The sequence below is a fragment of the Euwallacea similis genome, chromosome 1 (assembly GCF_039881205.1).
Source record: "Euwallacea similis isolate ESF13 chromosome 1, ESF131.1, whole genome shotgun sequence".
Lineage (NCBI taxonomy): Eukaryota > Metazoa > Arthropoda > Insecta > Coleoptera > Curculionidae > Euwallacea > Euwallacea similis.
Window position 1 is genome coordinate 9,392,371 of NC_089609.1, and position 18,283 is coordinate 9,410,653.

Consider the following 18,283-nt stretch of genomic DNA (forward strand, 5'->3'; position numbering starts at 1 on the left):
TGTAGTTCTTTTCATATATCCTGATTATTTTGACATACCACCAACTAATTGTTTAAATTACACATTGATGCCCATAAAACTCTTAAAATGAATTAAGATGATAAGATATCTACTCGCAAATCATGCCATAAACCTGGGTCGCATTTATAAATCTCGCACTAAATAGATCCAAAAATGTTGACTATAATATAATTTTCCCTAATCACCCTCAATATTGCTACATCCACTCTGGTTAAGGCTGATGGAGACTTATTTGAGCTGTCTATTGTGCATGTAAGTGATTTCCATGCAAAGTTCATTTAATAACCTAAAGCTAAGTTATTTTTGGCAAATTTCCCATAATTTTCAGATTTGCCGAGACCAGTACATCCTCAGGCAGCTGCAATGATCCTGACTCATGCATTGGAGGTTTCTCAAAGCTGTATTTTTTTATCTAAAGTTTCTTAAAAAGAAATTCGAACTCCCTACTTCTGAATGAAGGAGACATTTTACAGGAAAATTTTGGAAAAATGGAATATTACTCAGGAGTTCATGAACAAACTGTCTTTTGATGCCATGGTATTGGGAGATCACGAATTCGACGATGGTGTAGGAGTGGTTCCGTTTATCACTAGCCTTACAACCTCTGTGGTGACGGTTAACATTAATTATGCAGAAGTATCGAATATCCAAGACACTTATTCTAAGAGTGTTGTGGTCGAACGAGATGGGAAGAAAATAAGAATCATCAGAGTTATATATTCTAAAACCAACGTATGTATTATAAAATTATCTAAAAGATAATGCAATTCAAAATTCTTATGTAGACCATTACCAATACCGGAAGTCCACTACTCTATCTTGAATCTTCAAGGGTCAATACTAAGGGCGAATATCTAGTACGTCAAGGAGTTTTTATTAACGTTATCCTCTGCCAATGCGAATGCGACGTGAATAAAGAAATAGGAGCAAATGCCAGTGAAAAAATTAGGTTGATTGTGGGGTCACGTTCGCATACTTTTCTATGGACTGGAGATGCCAAACAGGCACTTCTGCGACTTTAATACAAATATATCTTTATTCCAAGATAATCAATCAGATCTTAACACTTTAGGAGGACCGTATCCAACCATGGTAATAAGTTTTTGAACCGAGAAAGATATCCTCATACTTCAGGTTTCAGCCTATACAAAGTATTTGGGCAATATTACGGTTTATTGTGATAGTGAACGTAAAATTACTGATTCCTCTGAAATCCCTATCTATACGTATAGAACACAACTTACCTAAAGGTAAGATTCAATCTTATTATTCTTAATTATAAATTATAAGAAAGGAATATTTAAAACTAATTAATTACTGACAATCTGGGAAATGAAAAATTCAGCGATATAAACATGTCTTTCCGAATTAAAAATATTGACAGTCTGGTGAATAGAATTTCTTTTAATGCATTTTCCTAATGTTAGATGAAGGAATTAATAAATATTTAGAATCATGAGATGAACCGGTTGAGGCAGAAGGTTCGATGGTGATTGGTTCGACTTTAGTGAGATTGTCAACAACTGATTGCTACTACAGCAAGTGCACCTTAGGAAATTTCATCACTGATGCTTTTATTTTTGAAGATCGTTGACTACCATCTTTACATAATTTTACACTAAAATTTGTTTTCACAGTATGCCCAAAATCTACAAAACAGATCTTGAACTAATGCTACTAACGTTATAATCAACGTTAGAGGACTTAGAATTAATGTTGAAATTGGAAGTAAAAATTAACTTCTATTGAAAAACTAACAAAAAAATTATTAATAATTCATTGCAGATATAACTTATAGACATGGTGACTTCACAACCTTTTTCAAACACTATAGATTTCGAGTATTTGCAAGGGAAATATGTTAAAAAACTTCCGGAAAAATCTGCTGGAGCTAATACCAATGGAAGAATTACATTCAATCTGAAACTTAAGTTTCAGGTAAAAAACCAATCTTTCACGATCCACAAAAATGTTTAAGTGTATATCTTTTATTGAAGGATTCAAGTCATTTGCAACGTTTCAAAGCACGTAGGAGAGTGGTAGATTTGAAGATTCGTTCCTAGGAATATATTATTCCAATTTACAAAGAATTAGATGAGAATAAAATGTATAACATGGCAGTTCCATCATATATTGTACAAAGTAAATCAAATATGTCTCCATCTTAAAAAATATTTGGTCTCATTGTAATAATGTAATTTTTTTGTAATCATTCTAACATTGCAATTACTTAATAATTAATGAATTATCTCTTAAAATTTTTTATAAGTGGGAGCGAATTTATTACTCTCTCGGAAAAACAGCAGAATTTAGTTACCAGACAAGGAAATATGGATACACATATTAAGGCTTTACTTGCAATACCGTTTTCCAGTCTAGCAAGAGAAAGAAGACCGGATAATTGTTCTTAACGATGAGAAAGTTAAAGTACCAGGACTTGATTTGTAAAAAAGTGTTCAATAAAAACTTTATATACAGGGTGGTCACTTTTACGATGCATTCTATGGGGATTTTCGAAAGAGCTAAAGATACAAGGTTGGTTAAATGAAGAAAAAGTTTCGTATTTTTATTATCTGCAAGAAGTCGAAAGTAAAATTGGAATATCTTATATAATTACTAAGATATCAAAGAAATATAAAAAAAGTCAATTTTCTTTTTTTGTCTATAACTTATTTATTTTTCATACAATCATTTTGAAACTTGGGTGTTCTATATTTTCCACCAGTGTCTTCAATATGGAAAGGTTAAAAATATCCTAGGCCTACTAGTTTACGTGAAAATAATATCAACTTTCGATTTTCTTATGGGCGCCATATTGGATTTTAGAATTTTTAAAAAAAACGAAAAATTTCCGTTTCGGTGAGATGCAATACAAGGGTCTTCTGAACTATTTTACAATAAAAATTAAAATATTTAAATATTTGATAAAAAAATCAAGTAGCACTGGATTTGTTAAGGTCATAATTGGTTTCCAAGTTACTGACTGTCTTTGACACATAAGGCAAGTAGCCAATAATACAACTTTTAAATAAGTAATAAAAAAAATTATAAAATGTATTTTTGAACATCAATAACACAAACTTTAACATTAATTAACAAAGAAATTAATACGAGGAAAGAAAATTAAATAAAATGTTCAAAATAACCGCCACCATGAGTAATACATAATGCCGTTCGCTCATATATATTTGAAGAAGCTCTTCTGGTAACAACTGGGTCAATGGTCCGAAAGAAATTTGTAATTCGGTTTCTAAGATTATCTTTACTGAGTATAGGTGTATTGTAAATGTTATTTTTGGTAAAACCCCATAAAAAATAATTTCATCTTTGGAGAAATATCTTTCCATTTTGATGAAAATCAAAATTCACTTAATTCACAGAAGAACAAAACTTACTTTTTTACTCAATTTTTAAAAAAATAAAATTATGTTGACATAGCATCCAATAATATTGGCTACTTGACTTATGTATCAAAGACAGTCAGTAACTTGGAAACCAATTATGTCCTTGAAAAATCCAGTGCTACTTAATTTTTTTATCAAATATTTAAATTTTTATTGTAAAATAGTTCAGAAGACCCTTGTATTGCACCTCGCCAAAACGGAAATCTTTCGTGTTTTTCAAAAATGCGAAAATCCAATATGGCGCCCATAAGAAAATCGAAAGTTGGTATTATTTTCGCGTAAACTAGTAGGCCTAGGATATTTTTGACCTTTCCATATTGAAGACACTGACGGAAAATATAGAACACCCAAGTTTCAAAATGATTGTATGAAAAATAAATAAGTTATAGACAAAAAAAGAAAATCGACTTTTTTGTATTTCTTTGAAATCTTAGTAATTACATAAGATATTCGATTTTGCTTTCAGCTTTTTGCAGAGCATAAAAATACGAAACTTTTTCTCCATTTAACCAACCTTGTATCTTTAACCGTTTCGAAAACCCCCATAGAATGCGTCGTAAAAGTGACCACCCTGTATGTATGTACTAAGATCCTAAAAAGATACGAATGAACGAAAAATTCTAATAAACAGCTATTATATGCAAATATCCTGATTATTTTCGTAAATGATCAAATAATTAATTGCTACTAATAAAACCCTTAATACACTACAATTATAATAGCACTTTAAAACGATAAGATACTAGCAAATCATGCCATAAAGCTTGGTCGCTTTAAGAAGTTTTAAAGTTTTGCACTAAACCGATCCAAAGATGTTGGCTTTAATAGTATTTTCTTTAATAACCCTTAACATTGCTACATCCAATCCGATTGGAGCAAATGAAGACTTGTTTGAGCTATCTGTTGTGCACGTAAATGATTTCCACGCAAGGTATGTTTATGATCTAGAGTTAAATTATTTTGGTATATTTTCCTTAATTCGTAGATTTGCCGAGACCAGTACATCTTCAGGCAACTGCAACGATCCTGACTCGTGCATTGGAGGTTTTTCAAGGCTGTATGCCCTTATACAAAGTCTCTTGGAAGAAAAACCCAACTCCCTGCTTCTGAATGGAGGAGACAATTTCCAGGGAACGCTTTATTATACTTTGGGAAAATGGAATATTACTCAGGAGTTCATGAACAAACTACCTTTTGATGCCACAGTATTGGGAAATCACGAATTCGACGATGGTATAGAAGGAGTGGTTCCGTTTATCACTAGCCTTACAACCCCTGTGGTGACGGCTAATATTAATGATGCTGAAGAACCGAATATCCAAAACACTTATTCAAAGAGTGTTGTGGTTGAAAGAGATGGAAAGAAGATAGGAATTATCGGAGTAATTTATTCTAAAACCAATGTAAATATTATAAAGATTATATACTTGAAAGATAATGACAACAACAATTCTTATGTAGACCATTGCCGCTACAGGAAGTTTAGTGTTCTACCCTGAATCTTCAAGTGTAAATGCTGAAGCTGAACGTTTAGTGAGTGAAGAGGGGGTTTTTACTAACATTGTTCTCTCCCATTGTGGATATGATGTGGACCAGGAAATAGCAGCAAATGCTAGTGAAAAAATCGGGTTGATTGTGGGGGCTCATTCACACACTTTCCTGTGGACTGGAGGTACGAAATGTATATGTTTTGAATAAAATCAAAAACATTTTTATTTTCAGACAACCCTCCAGGACCAGACACTCCAGGAGGACCATATCCAACCATAGTAACAAGTACCAGAACCGGGAAAAACGTTCTCATAGTCCAGGCTTCAGCCTATACGAAATACTTGGGCAATATTACGGTTTATTATGATAGTGAAGGTGAAATTGCTGACTACTCTGGAGCCCCCATTTATATAGAACACGATTTACCTAAAGGTAAAATCAATCTTATTATTCCTAATTATAATTTACACGGAAATAATATTTAAGACAAATTAATTACTGATAATCTGATGAAGAAAGTGTCAGTGATATAAATATGCTTTCTAAATTCAATTTATCATCAATTCAAAATATTTACCAGATTGTAAGTATTTTGAATTTATTATAATACATTTTCCTAATTTTAGATGAAGGAATTAATAAAGATTTGGAACCATGGGATGAAATGATTGAGGCAGAAGGTTCGATGGTGATTGGTTCGACTTTAGTGAGATTGTCAAAAACTGATTGCTACTACAGCGAATGCACCTTAGGAAATTTCGTCACTGATGCTTTTATTTTTGGAGTTTGTTGAATACCATCTTTACATAATTTTACAATAAAATTTATTTTCATAGTATTCTCAAAATGCACAAAACAATTCTTGGACTAATGCTGCTATCGCTATAATTAATGCTGGAGGACTAAGAACTGATATTGAAATTGGAAGTAAGTTTTGTTCTCTCATCATTATTGAACTATATTAAGTTGAGAATTTCTTGCATTTCTCAAATTTCATATTTAAACAATGAAGCACTGGTTGGTACCTCATTACGCTGATATCTTATTCTAGATATAACTTATGGAGACATGGTGAGTTCCCAACCTTTTTCCAATACTGTAGATCTCGGACAGTTGCAAGGAAAATATATTAAAGAACTTCTGGAGCAATCTGCTGGAGCTTATAGTAATGGAAGAATTACATCTGATTTGAAACTTATTCAGGTTTCAGGTAACAAATAATTTTTATTCATAAATCTAAATTTTGACAAAATGAATTTTAATTAAAAGGAATCCATGTGGTTTACAACGTGTCAAGGCCTGTAGGAGACAGAGTGGTAGGTTTAAAAATTCGTTGTCAAGAATGTGCTGTTCCAATCTATGAAGAATTAGATGAGAATAAAATGTATTATATGGCAGTACCATCGTTTGTTGTTGGAGGTAAATTAGATAAATCCACATCAAATAAATACGATCGATTTCATTTGTCTTTCTCTATTATTTCTAGGTGGCGATGACTTTACTGCCCTCTCAGATAATTTGCAAAATTTAGTTACAGGGCAACTAGATATAGACATATTCAAACGATATTTGAAATACAGATCTCCAGTTTATGAAGAACAAGAGGACCGGATCATTGTTCTTGGAGCTGAAGAAGTTAAAGTGACTGGACTTGATTTATAAAATGTTCATATATGTTGTAGAACAAATATATTATGTGTTAAAAACAAAAAAATATTTGAATTAACACTAAATTTTAATATTTCACATCTATTTTCGTGAAAATTTTTGAAATTATTTAGGAACCTTGATTATATGGTGAAGGCAATTTTTCTTTTATTAACAGTATTAAATGTAATCTAAAGTTTATTTACAATTATTTATAAATCGACTTAATACAATTTTATACAAGTTACTACAAGGCATCTCAACGAATAATGCAAGACACGTGGCAAATATGATGATCCACATCGTTTCCAATGAAGGAAACTGCAAAAAAAAAATTGTGTAAGTTTGTCAGTCTAATTATTCAAATTTCCACCATCATGTAACTTTTATATTCTTCAGTATGCCGCCTAATTCCAACGTTATAAAAGAAAACTGGAAACTGTACTAAATATACTCCATAAGCAATTTTTGTAAATATCTGAAAGTACTTCCAAGTGAGCAGAGGAGCTAACCAACCTGAAACAAAAACTTCGCTTTAGAGGTAACTCAGACATGACCAAAATTACCACCCCCAATCCCCATTTCAGATGCATATATAATCCATCCAATTGCAATCCCCCATGTAAATGGATAAATTGCACTGTAAATAGCTGCTTCCATAGGATGATATTGGTAGTCTCTAGTCGACATAGATACTGGGGCGAACCATGTAATTAGACCGATAGTGTAAGTAAATGACCAAATGTAGTAGAGTTGTTTCTGCAAAGAAAGAGTGATAGGACACAGGATTTTTTAATGAAAATAAACTTACATTAGAGAGAGACATTTTCTTATAGTTTTTTAAGAGATCAGCTAATGTGACTCCTATTAAATAAATGGAAGCTCGGTTGGTGGGCAGTATGTAAGAGAAATCGGCAGTGTCAAACAATCGGGAAATTCTAAATTAATTTGTTAATAAATAGTTTTTTTCATGACTTTATCACATACGGAACTCCATAATGTACAACGTAATTTAGCTTATAAGCTAAGGTATTGTAGAAGCGCAAAAGTGTCGATACTGCTGATACTGCTACTACCATAACAACCCCAATTCCACGGTTCTTGCTCAAAATGTATAAAAGTACTGGAGTTGCCAGGAATAACTGCATGTCAATGCCCAGTTGGTGAGTGTGAGTTAAACACTATAAATGGTAAGTTCCTACATAAAATTAAACTAAAAATAGTAAAAATCACCATGTCTTTAAACCCAAAATAGTTGTGAATGAATAAAAAGTTTCTCCACATATTTTTCCTACACAAATTGGAGTGATGGTTGACTACGATGGGCCAAAGAGGGCCAGAGCCCATTAAAGGGAGTATATAGGTGCAGAATAAGATCGTAGTAACCATTCCTGGTAGAATTCTGAAATAAAATACATTTGTAAAGAATTTTTTGAAAAAAATTAAAAACATTTGAAAATGAAAAGTTTCCAAATATAAGACAATTATTGATTGTCTCACCGAGTAGTATTATATATCGTCATGCCTATGCCAGTATCCCTAACCTTACACTTGTAGTAGATGTAGACGCTGTCAAATTCATTGTTTTATTGTTGTGATGAGTGAAAAATATAGCTTTGAGTTTTCTTAGTTCCTCCATTAATCACAAAACGCGAATTATTATGAGTATAACATAATCCTTATAGCAAGTATGCCTCCAACTATCCAAAACGGACCCAGCCAGGTAGAAAAACGACAAGAAAGACCTGCAAAACCTGCAGATAAAAGGCAAAAATCTCCCAATGTTGTGCTTTTCTTTCTATAATATACGCTAATTTATATTGCAGATCCGACCTAATATGCAAAGTAAAGTATTGCAATACTTTACCGGACATTCCTTTTGACTTGAAGTTCATTTCATACCCCTTTGAGTCCACAAGATTCATTCAGTACAATCCTACATCTTTAGAACGAAACTATCGATATGAGGTACTTACAGAACATGATTTGGGCGTAAATATTGATTTAATCAATAAAGATATTTACGCTGTAGATCAAGGTGTTCATTTAGGTAAGCATAAATATATAGTTTAGATAGCTGTTATTACTCCATTCTCTATTGATAAGCATATAAACATTATGGTTCAGTGAAATACATAATATTCCTCATTCAGACCCTGCTGACGAAAAACTTCTCGAAGAAGATATTCTCACACCTCAAGACTCAAAAAGATCTCGCCATCATGCAAAATCAGTATCATGGCTTCGCCGAACTGAATACATTTCTACTGAACAAACCAGATTTCAACCTCAAACTATGGACAAAGTTGAGGCCAAAGTGGGTTACAGCATTAAAAAGTCCTTTAACAATGAGACACTTTACATGGATCGAGATTCTCAGATTCAAGCTATTGAAAAGACATTTGCTGACTGTAAAATACCTATTGATAAACATTACAGTAAACCCAATGTGGTGCCTGTTGAGGTTCTTCCAGTTTATCCAGACTTCAATTTGTGGAAATATCCTTGTGCTCAAGTAATATTTGACTCTGATCCTGCACCAATTGGCAAAGGAGTTCCTGCTCAGATTGAGGAAATGTCTCAGGCTATGATTAGAGGTGTGATGGATGAAAGTGGAGAGCAGTTTGTTGCCTACTTTCTCCCAGTGGAGGAAACCCTACAAAAACGTAGAGAGGACTTTGCTAATAATGTTCCATATCAGGATGATGAGGAATATGAGTACAAAATGGCCAGGGAATACAATTGGAATTTCAAGAGCAAGGCAAGCAAAGGTAATTCAATATATAAAATGGTTTAAGCAATGTGAAAAATAATATAAGCATATAGGTTATGAAGAAAACTACTTCTTTGTTATTCGTCATGACGGAGTGTATTATAATGAGCTGGAAACTAGAGTGCGTCTAAGTAAGAGACGGCAGAAGGTGGGACAGGCTCCCAGTAATACCAGATTAGTGGTCAAGCATAGAGCAATGAATGCCCATGAATTTAAGATGCAAAGATATAGGAAGAGGCAACTAGAACCCCCAGGTAAATAATTGTGTTGTGTTTTCTGCAGTTAAAGTTTAACAGCTAATTTTAGCAATTAATGGGGCAGTTGCAATGTCAACTCTCACGTTGTTTTTGATAACATAAAAATGTATACTTCTGTAAATTTTCATCAGCCTTCCAAGAAGTGTTTTAAATCAGACTTCAGTCTGTTATGTTAATTCGTCAGTAGTTTATTCCTGAGCTTATTATTGTTAGGATTAGTATTTACCTGTCCCAGGGTAAATAACAGATTTTTTTATTTATTATTACATTGTGTTAATTAACTATGAAATCTTACATTTAGTCTCACGTTTACAGTAGTGAATAATTGAAACGAAAACAACAAAATTATAGATGATTTTCAAAACTAAATATCTCTTAAGTCGCTGATTAATTTCATAGCTCTTTGAAGATTTGGAGTGAATAGATATTTGTTTTCATGCGAGAGTCGCATCAAACCTTTATGATACACTTTTATAAAACCCTGCAGAAACTTATCTATTTGAAAATTGTATAACTTTCCTATAATTCCCCAGCCTCAAACAGACACTATATATTTAAGAGATAAGTTGTAAAACTAATTGATTAGAGCATTATTTTTAACTTACTTCATATATGTTTCTTAAACTTTATACCATTTGAGTTACCATAAAGACTAAAACAAAGAAAACAGTGTCACGCACGAGATCTTAAGGAAAAAAAAGTAAGACTGGACCTATATTTAGAAAGTCACTCCTAGCTCCGTTGGTATTAGAGATGCCGAAAAAAATCAAAAATAACTTAGAATTATTATGCTCCCTAACATATTCGTTGGCAAAAAAAAGGAAAAGTTTGCGCGATTTTACTCAATACCTTGTATTACCAAATATAAATTTTTAATAGTCGCTCCTTATGAAAAAAAATCTCTGTCCAATCCAAATCTTCAAAAAGCAAGGTATTCACAGGGTATTCAATTTTGAATGTGACCTAAAATTTTGCTCCTTCCGTTTCAACTGTTGAAGAGTTCCTCATTAATAAAGTACTTCATAAAAATAATAACATTTCCAGGAGAGGATGACGAAGAAATGGAAATTGAAGAGCAGGAAGAAATAGATCAAGACGGCAATGACAGCCAAGCAGGCTCAGACGCGGAGCATGAAAAAGAAGACAAAACCAAGGACAGTGAAAACGAAAGTAACGATGGCCGGATTTCGCACCAGTCTAAATCGTCATCAAGATCGTCCAGATCTCGCTCAAAGTCCCACTCGAAATCCCCTTCACGGTCCAGATCTCGGTCTAAGTCTCGTTCGAGATCAAAATCCGGCTCTCGAAGCAGGTCTCCTAGCAAGTCTCCTTCCCGGTCCAGGTCAGGTTCGAGGTCTAGATCAGCATCAAAATCTCCGTCAAGATCCAGATCGGCGTCTGGATCAAGATCCGGGTCAGGGTCCGATAGTGAATAAATTTATGACGTATATAGACCAGTTCATTGATTGTATTATATTGATATTCTCTTGATTTTTGAACCAATAAACGTGATTTATCTTCGGAAAATGGATCATTTTGATTTTGATATTACTGGTATTTATAATAAATACCTACCGAACTAGTCGACCAAGTAACTTCTCTCTAAATTTCATGCGTTTGTATTTCTCAGAGTCCCTAAGTAGTGCATTGGCGTTTAACAATCCACTGATCAATAAGAAGCAATCCGTGTAAAGCACAGAATTACGTCCTATCACTGACCACTTCATCGCTTGTATCTAAAACATCAAACTTCCTTGATTTTTAATGGAATTAATACTGCAAGATCTTACCTCTGTCATCCTGGTTTTATTGATGTAAGGATTATACAACGAAGCCATAGTTTTATGAGCCATCAAGAGAGCTAAAGCTGAAAAGAACCTGACTCCGTGTATAGAGCTGAAGTTTCTGCCATTTTTTGATGCTACTGTTATTAAGCTTTTAAAGTTTTTCTGGATAGCAAAGACACTTAACAAATCATTCTTGTTATTTCCAGCTTTATGATAAATAGCTGACGAAATCACTACAATAAGTGCAATACCAAGGAAATACCCTCTAACCATATAATCTGCAGAAGTAATTAAGTGAACTCCAGTAGATCTTTGACACGTATTTCCAGCAACTTTTGCTTTGACATTAATCTTGACCCTTAAAGCATTTATTAAATCGTCAGCGCTACATTCCTTTGGAATACAAAACCCCCATCTCACGAAAGAGGAACCTGGTACTCTGTGAGAAGGCTAAAAATCGGTGTCTTATAAAAATGCCTTTAGAAGCAGACTAGAGTTACATCTTCAAATGTTTCTGTAATGGCAAAATGCGCGTGAACTAATTTTCCATGTGGTTGCTGCTTCAGAAGATCAAAATCTAACAATGCTAAGCAATATTGGGCATTTGGTACTTCTAAGCATTCATCAAAGTCTCCAAACTGGTTTATGTTGCCGCTAAGAATCCCTGACGGAGGTTTTGCTGTGGCATCAAACACTATAAAAAAATCTTTTTGCGTGCCTATGAAATTGTTACATTGGAGTTTATTTACGTTTTAGAGAATTTAACTTCCCTTGTGCGGCACTATTGCGATGCTTATTATATTCCATCTGGCATTTTGTAGAAATATTGGCAAGATTAGAAAATATATAACTGGGGAAATTTGTCCATAAATCAAGGAGATTGTAAATGGGTCTATTAACAGCGACAAAGGAAGAGTTATTGATATTCTGATCATCAGAATCTATAAATAATGATAATAAAATGAGTGAAAAGTTATGCTAAAAAGAAAGAAGTTTTTAAAAATTCATTAGATGGAATTCTGACCATTCCTAAGGAATGTTGAGTAAAGAAGTGTGGTTTCTATTGATAGTTTCAGTGTCATCAACAAGTATTCATCAATCTCAAATTGAAAATATAGAGTTCTCCCAAGCAACAAAGAATTTACAATAGATAGTCATTGATGAATTAAATCGCTTACGTAGACTTGGAGGTAAATGCGATTAAATAAAAACCACTACTCGATTGACTCTCTCACTACAAAACCCACAATCTCATAAAATGGCAGTAAACAATACGTTAAGTTTTGATTTTTAGCGTGTACACAAAAGTTGATGCAATGAATATTAAGTAGATTAAGGAGAGAAACTACAAAATGGAAATTTGCAAGCGAATCTACTTTGCGGCCATTCCATTGGTTAGATAGAGAATAAAATTGAGCATTCTCTCTCTGGCCCTAATAATTAATTGGACAATCCGCAAAGTAGATTTGCAAGTTTTTTTTTCATAAATAAACAAGATCAACTGATCTATGAAGGATTGGAACTGCAACTTTCACTTTCCCTTATTAAACTTACCCAAACACCTGGACTTTTCCCCGAATTCATTAAATTCCAAACTTAAACTGCAAACGCACAAATTTATCAAAAAAATCACTAAAACGCGTGTTTTCCACATTTTTAGCAAAGGTATTACCATCTTGAATTGAACCTACACTTACTAGGTAAAGGCTAATACTACAAGATTATTGCTTAAGACTAAATGCATTCTTATTACGTTCAGGGTCTCAAATAAGTTCAATGGTCGCGCACTTTGTGGATCGTTAGCCTTATTAATTGCAGTCTTAGGAAATGTCGAATGATAAGTTTTTATATCATGTTATTATCTATAGGGGTTTAATGGATGAAAAATTAAGCTTCGTCGAAAAGGTATAATTGAGCGATATTAATAAGGCAGTACTGACAAGCATTTGAAATGTAAAAGGCATTGACATAGATGTTGCTGGCACGACGGTTTATTAAAGATTTATTTATACGGAACATTATTGGTTAATTTGGTTCCGTAAAATGCTATCCCGTTCTGGTATTTTTTAAAATAAAGAAAAATTAAGGAATGATGATAAATTTTGAGTTTTATATATTTTTTTAAATATCAATAGGCCGAATAGGGCATAAACACTTTTGTTCTAACTTCAAGGTTTCCGTTTTAAAAACTTCTAAAAAGTTATAATTTTGATGTTTCTAGTTCATTTTCTTGAAAATGGTTAACCTAAAGAGATAAACTTATAATGACAAAAATTGCTCTTCAAAATTGAATTCAAAAAATCGTCGGGATGCAGAAATGGTTTTTCAACGTTCCTATGATGTACCTAAATTCAGGTAGAAGTGGCATAGCTGTAGTAAAGAAAATACCTTTAAAACATTGTTCTCGGTCAGATTATCTTTGATTTTTAGAGATTATTTTTGGAGTAATGATTAATGAAAGAAACAAAAAGAAAACACTGAAAAGAGTAAAAAATTGATTAAGCTACAATTTTTAAATGTTTCCGCAAAAGTGCTAACTCGGTTCTGTTGTTTTTATAAATTATTTTTAGTCCAGACCTGTCTTAGATGCGAGTCAAAAAGCGCCATCTTCATTTATCTCAGTCTTGGTTAACTGACCAATTATATTAGTTCTTTACTGACTCAATCTTACACTTAACCTTAGATTTTGTGCACGTCGTTGTTTATTGTTTTCTCGTTAATCTAACCTAAGAAACTACTCGAGAAAGAAAATGTTGTAGTTTTCATTAAAATAATTGTTATTAATTTAGACAAATAATGGAGCTTTCCAAGGCAACAGGGAAGAAATTAGACTCAAAGAACGTTGAACTGTTTCTACTAGACCAAAATAAATTCATATTAAGCCTATTTTCTGTTTGTGGTCTCCCAGAAAGACCAAGTAAGTATCCAAAAGCGCTCAAATTTCCTGTATTTAATAATTTTAAATCGCTTAGAACTAGATGAGGAAATTAACGAAGAGACACCTTTACATCCACCTAGCTTAATTAATGAGACAAACAAGAAAACGAGAGCTAAATCTTTACATGAACTGGAAGAACGGTTGAACAAAATACGAAGCAAAAAAAAACTTTCTTATAAAGAAAAATTGACCAAAAAAAATTTGAAAAATAAAATGAAGAAAAAGAACAAGCAAGATGTTAGAAATGCAAAATCCAAGCTGGAGAGGGCTGCTAAAACGACTCTGAAAAATGAGTGCTTTACTGGAGAAACTCCAGGGCTTCCACTTGGAAAGACTGAAGGAAAAGTACCAGTTTTTAATACAGAAAATAAATTAGTATTTTCTAAAATTGACTTTGCAAACTTGGGTAAGCAAAAGGTGAAGAAACAGGAAAAAAACCCTGAGAAAATATTAAAGAAACTCACAGAGGAGAACAACAAATTACAGCAATTAAAATCTACAGGAGAGACTACAAAAATGATACAAATTAAGGAGAAAACAGCCTGGAAAAATGCCTTGGCCAAAGCCGAAGGACAAAAAATAAAAGATGATCCAATATTGCTGAAAAAGTCTATGCAAAAAAAAAAGCAGAAAGTGAGAGCCAGCAAAAAAAAATGGGAGGCCAGAATAAGCGGAGTTGCAAAGGCTAAAGAAGAGAAACAAAAAAAGCGCAAGGACAATATTGACCAAAGGAAAAAGCAGAAGAAAGTAAAACAGCTAAAAGGAGCAGCTAAAAGAGGAAAAATTATAGCTGGATTTTAAAGTAACTTGATGTATAATTTTATTAAAGGTAACATTTGTCAGGTCTAAAATAATTTATTTTGAAATTCATGAAGATTGTTAACTTATCAGATTTTGTACAATTCTGAAGTCAAAATTGCTATTAATAAAACCTTAAAATACCAGGTAGTAATTTGAATAGACGTTGAAATTTATGTACATAAGTAAGAGAAGTAAAGCTTAAAAATATAGTTCAAATTAAAAAAATTATTTTGTACTGCAGTGTTCTTTATAACATTAAAAATTGTGCAAAATGCAGAAGAACGTCAACAAGAACCCATTCTTATTCCTGTAGTTTATTTCATTTATAAATAATCTATATCAAAAGCTGTGGAAGATCTACGAGCAAACTATTTCTGGTGGAGGCCTCTGTATTTTATTCTAAAAAAATGACTAATAAAAATATCAAAAATTAATAAGTAAATATCACAATAAATTCTACAAACTAAAGCGAGTAAACATTAGCTGGAACAAAGAATCTCTCATAAAGAGATTCTACTATATTATTTTTTAAATTGACCACCTTATAGAGAACATTATAAGGCCTTATTTATTATTTAAAAGATCGTAAAATATCACTTATTGCATTGTTTTCAAAGCTGAGACCAAAATGCCTAAAAAGGAAGCCTTAGATTTGAACTGTACTTTTAATCATCTTTTTTGTGTGCAATCAGTTCATCTCCAGAACCATCTGTGCTATGCCGAACTGTAAACTTTCCCACCATAAGCTCTTCAGTGGGAAAATCTAAGATAACCGAAAGATGGAATGCCACATTTGCTGCTGCTATTATGTATTCACATAAGGCAAACAGACTGAAAGCTGAAAAATACTTTATTTTTCTTTCACAAATTAAAAATAATTTTTGGTTCACCCATTCTGAAGCAGAAGAATCGGTGCTGAATGAAAAATATCACCAATCCAGCTGTGCATAATAAAGACAAAGCAAACAAATCTTTCTTGTACTTTAGGCCAGTCTTAACTGATTCCAGATCTTTTCTCGTTTCTGCTGCTATTTTTGTGCCTTTAATACAGGCCAACATGTGCGTTAAACTGCTCACCATAAATGTTATGAAGAGCTTCTCATGAATTGCTAGAAATAGATTTAAATAAGTTTTAACAATCCTAGAATTTTATTTAACAAACCCACGATAATTTTCTCTATTAGAAATATAGGTGACTCCACATAATGAACCTGCTTCTATTAGGTCCAGCAAAAACGACATATTTAACCACAATTGTGCCCTGGCCTTTACCTAGAAACCTTCACATTTTAGTCAACTTTCACAATTGGATTGAAACAGTTTTACATCTTGGTCAGCTGAAGGGTTGATCATATTAAGTTGATATGCATTATACACAGCAGAAATTATTACTCTTGGTCCTATGTGAAGTGCAATGCTTATTCTCCAGATGTACCTTTGGGGACTTATTCCTGTTACAGCACTAATTGATGGTAAAATGTTGAATACCTGATTTGAGTGTTTAGTTAATAATACTTAATAAATGATTGATGTAACTCACCTTGCAATGCGTCTCATGTACATCATCAAACTGCAAGATATATGCTGTAAGCAAGCATAAAAGAAGGGCTGCAAGAGGGATGCAAACAGTGCAAAGCCCTACATACTTAAAATTGATTTTGTAATGTACCACTAATTCTTCATTATGAGTATTATGTTCGCCCCTATGTGGGTTTATTGAAGATTGAGATTCTTTCATTCTTTTTAATGTAGGGCTAGGACTCGTAACTTTCAGGTTTCAAATTTTTACTTAAAATAACTGAAGGAGGGGCAATTAATATGTGTGAATTAAAGGCAAAACTGCTGCCAAGTGGGCAAATGCTTATTACGTCGTATTATCGTCCATGTCTGTATGTTTTTAATTACTTTTTAGGTAAAAGTTTATAATAAAGAGCTAAACATTTTCATTGATGGTTGATTGAAATGATATTAGGGGTTTTCGGAAAGGCGAATCTATTGATCCCTATGAACTGATTTTCAAACAATCGGATTGGCTAGTTGCCATCGGATATTAAACCGATTGGTTGAAAATCAGCTGATGGGGATTAATCCAAGGAACTGACACCAAATGACAGAGAAATAAAGGCAGAATGTTATAGAGGCACAAAAAATGTATACAACGAATTTTCACAGAATTTTATTGTGCCGGCCATAAATTCTGACAGAATAGGAATTCTGCTGTGTGTCTTGCCTATAAGAGACTACTGGGATGAGCTAATCAGGGGGGAAAAGACTACAATCCAGAGAAAGCCATTCCTCACAAGACACCAGTTACTGAACAATGGATGACCAGGAAACGGACTCACCAAGAATAGATATTTGAAAAATTGCCTTACTAACAAGACCTGCCTCCTATTTGCCTGAAAAAGTAAAGAGGCTTTCTGTTTTTCAGCTTTATTATTCCAAATCGACAACCCCCCAAGGAGACAACTGACGATAGTCCCGCTGAACGGTTTTCTGTGAGGACCGAAAATAGAAAGAATGTTGATACGCGCATAAAATTCTTTACATGGAATTTGACATTATTTAAATTTTGAATCTCGGTATATTTTTCTAGTTTCCGGAGGGCAGAAGAAAGCCAAAAAGCTCCGCGTTGGTGTGGGAATTTAAAGCCGGGACCCGGAAAGCATCACCGATTCAAACTTCAACACTCGAAGGAGCGAACTGATGGTGAATAGGAGGGGGATTTTCTCGAAAAAAGCCGGTCCAGGTCTATAACGATGACAGAGTTAAAAGCGAGAGTTGTGCTCGAATTCGTTATCTGAGGCAAGAAAATCTTGTCAATGATGTTAGCGCAGTAGAGGCTGCACCGGTGTGATTTAGAAATCTTTTTTTTTATACATGTAATTACTTCTAGGTGTGCGTAAAGCGTACCGTTAAATGATTAAATAAATAATTGTTTGATAGGGACCTTCTATCCGATCCAGATCAACTTTCCCTAAAAGGTCTTTTGTTTATTTGCTCAGCTTTGACACTGACAGTGATAAATATTTATTGTGGTAAACAGAATATCCCCTTATTTCCAAATTGAATCTTATTTCTTTATTGCTACTTTTTACTGCAGGTACCAAATGCTACAAAATAATCCAAAACGACAGTCTCCGCAAGATTCTACGGACAGCCTT

General features: G+C 33.2%; 5 protein-coding genes across 9 annotated transcripts; 3 read left to right on the forward strand and 2 right to left on the reverse strand.

Annotated features, from left to right (window-relative positions):
• Positions 1–459: 459 nt before the first annotated feature.
• Positions 460–7,976, forward strand: LOC136409963 (apyrase). 3 transcript variants are annotated; one of them, XR_010752208.1, is made up of 10 exons: positions 4,191–4,356; positions 4,411–4,828; positions 4,887–5,097; positions 5,148–5,348; positions 5,543–5,700; positions 5,753–5,843; positions 5,968–6,126; positions 6,186–6,335; positions 6,403–7,057; positions 7,151–7,976. XR_010752208.1 is itself a non-coding variant. In XM_066391850.1 (9 exons), exons 1-9 carry the CDS (start codon positions 4,238–4,240, stop codon positions 6,576–6,578), a joined length of 1,683 nt encoding a protein of 560 aa, XP_066247947.1. In that variant the 5' UTR covers positions 4,191–4,237; the 3' UTR covers positions 6,579–7,976. The 3 variants fall into 3 exon arrangements, 2 of the variants coding, with proteins under 2 accessions (XP_066247958.1, XP_066247947.1); XM_066391850.1 differs by having other exon boundaries at positions 6,403–7,976; XM_066391861.1 differs by lacking the exons at positions 4,191–4,356; positions 4,411–4,828 and adding an exon at positions 460–753 and having other exon boundaries at positions 6,403–7,976.
• On the reverse strand, positions 6,757–13,124 carry LOC136412750 (nose resistant to fluoxetine protein 6-like). Its single transcript, XM_066395962.1, has 12 exons — positions 13,078–13,124; positions 12,935–12,981; positions 12,130–12,321; positions 11,881–12,074; positions 11,384–11,830; positions 11,169–11,329; positions 7,797–7,965; positions 7,551–7,744; positions 7,375–7,501; positions 7,130–7,322; positions 6,937–7,079; positions 6,757–6,884 (listed from the first exon to the last, which is right to left on the reverse strand). The coding sequence occupies exons 1-12, from the start codon at positions 13,122–13,124 to the stop codon at positions 6,762–6,764; spliced, it is 2,037 nt and encodes a 678-aa protein (XP_066252059.1). The 3' UTR covers positions 6,757–6,761.
• atms (RNA polymerase II-associated factor 1-like protein antimeros) lies at positions 8,185–11,126 on the forward strand. The gene is made up of 5 exons (XM_066392997.1): positions 8,185–8,330; positions 8,390–8,613; positions 8,717–9,334; positions 9,390–9,590; positions 10,638–11,126. The coding sequence occupies exons 1-5, from the start codon at positions 8,254–8,256 to the stop codon at positions 11,027–11,029; spliced, it is 1,512 nt and encodes a 503-aa protein (XP_066249094.1). The 5' UTR covers positions 8,185–8,253; the 3' UTR covers positions 11,030–11,126.
• Positions 13,125–14,102: 978 nt separating the features above from the next.
• LOC136413796 (surfeit locus protein 6 homolog) lies at positions 14,103–16,258 on the forward strand. Of its 3 annotated transcripts, none has more exons than XM_066397515.1 (3): positions 14,103–14,297; positions 14,353–15,147; positions 15,210–16,258. In XM_066397515.1, exons 1-2 carry the CDS (start codon positions 14,177–14,179, stop codon positions 15,117–15,119), a joined length of 888 nt encoding a protein of 295 aa, XP_066253612.1. In that variant the 5' UTR covers positions 14,103–14,176; the 3' UTR covers positions 15,120–15,147; positions 15,210–16,258. The 3 variants fall into 3 exon arrangements, with proteins under 3 accessions (XP_066253612.1, XP_066253620.1, XP_066253603.1); XM_066397523.1 differs by having other exon boundaries at positions 15,823–16,258; XM_066397506.1 differs by having other exon boundaries at positions 14,353–16,258.
• On the reverse strand, positions 15,404–17,221 carry LOC136413811 (post-GPI attachment to proteins factor 2-like). Its single transcript, XM_066397537.1, has 5 exons — positions 16,660–17,221; positions 16,446–16,607; positions 16,286–16,391; positions 16,010–16,228; positions 15,404–15,957 (listed from the first exon to the last, which is right to left on the reverse strand). The coding sequence occupies exons 1-5, from the start codon at positions 16,855–16,857 to the stop codon at positions 15,785–15,787; spliced, it is 858 nt and encodes a 285-aa protein (XP_066253634.1). The 5' UTR covers positions 16,858–17,221; the 3' UTR covers positions 15,404–15,784.
• Positions 17,222–18,283: the final 1,062 nt, after the last annotated feature.

Excerpts from the sequence above, each read along its gene's own strand:
- LOC136413811 (XM_066397537.1), bottom strand. The coding sequence starts at position 16,857 with ATGAAAGAATCTCAATCTTCAATAAACCCACATAGGGGCGAACATAAT. Across the intron at positions 16,392-16,445 it reads ACCCTTCAGCTGACCAAGAT|GTAAAGGCCAGGGCACAATT; the intron begins GTAAAACTGTTT and ends GAAGGTTTCTAG. Across the intron at positions 16,229-16,285 it reads TTCTAATAGAGAAAATTATC|CAATTCATGAGAAGCTCTTC; the intron begins GTGGGTTTGTTA and ends ATCTATTTCTAG.
- LOC136412750 (XM_066395962.1), bottom strand. The coding sequence starts at position 13,124 with ATGCATTTAGTCTTAAGCAATAATCTTGTAGTATTAGCCTTTACCTA. Across the intron at positions 12,322-12,934 it reads GGAAAAGTCCAGGTGTTTGG|ATTCTGATGATCAGAATATC; the intron begins GTAAGTTTAATA and ends CATTATTTATAG. Across the intron at positions 11,330-11,383 it reads ATAAAACCAGGATGACAGAG|ATACAAGCGATGAAGTGGTC; the intron begins GTAAGATCTTGC and ends TTGATGTTTTAG.
- LOC136413796 (XM_066397506.1), top strand. The coding sequence starts at position 14,177 with ATGGAGCTTTCCAAGGCAACAGGGAAGAAATTAGACTCAAAGAACGTT. Across the intron at positions 14,298-14,352 it reads TGGTCTCCCAGAAAGACCAA|AACTAGATGAGGAAATTAAC; the intron begins GTAAGTATCCAA and ends TAAATCGCTTAG.
- atms (XM_066392997.1), top strand. The coding sequence starts at position 8,254 with ATGCCTCCAACTATCCAAAACGGACCCAGCCAGGTAGAAAAACGACAA. Across the intron at positions 8,614-8,716 it reads AGATCAAGGTGTTCATTTAG|ACCCTGCTGACGAAAAACTT; the intron begins GTAAGCATAAAT and ends TTCCTCATTCAG. Across the intron at positions 9,591-10,637 it reads GAGGCAACTAGAACCCCCAG|GAGAGGATGACGAAGAAATG; the intron begins GTAAATAATTGT and ends TAACATTTCCAG.
- LOC136409963 (XM_066391850.1), top strand. The coding sequence starts at position 4,238 with ATGTTGGCTTTAATAGTATTTTCTTTAATAACCCTTAACATTGCTACA. Across the intron at positions 4,829-4,886 it reads TAATTTATTCTAAAACCAAT|ACCATTGCCGCTACAGGAAG; the intron begins GTAAATATTATA and ends ATTCTTATGTAG. Across the intron at positions 5,098-5,147 it reads CACTTTCCTGTGGACTGGAG|ACAACCCTCCAGGACCAGAC; the intron begins GTACGAAATGTA and ends TTTTATTTTCAG.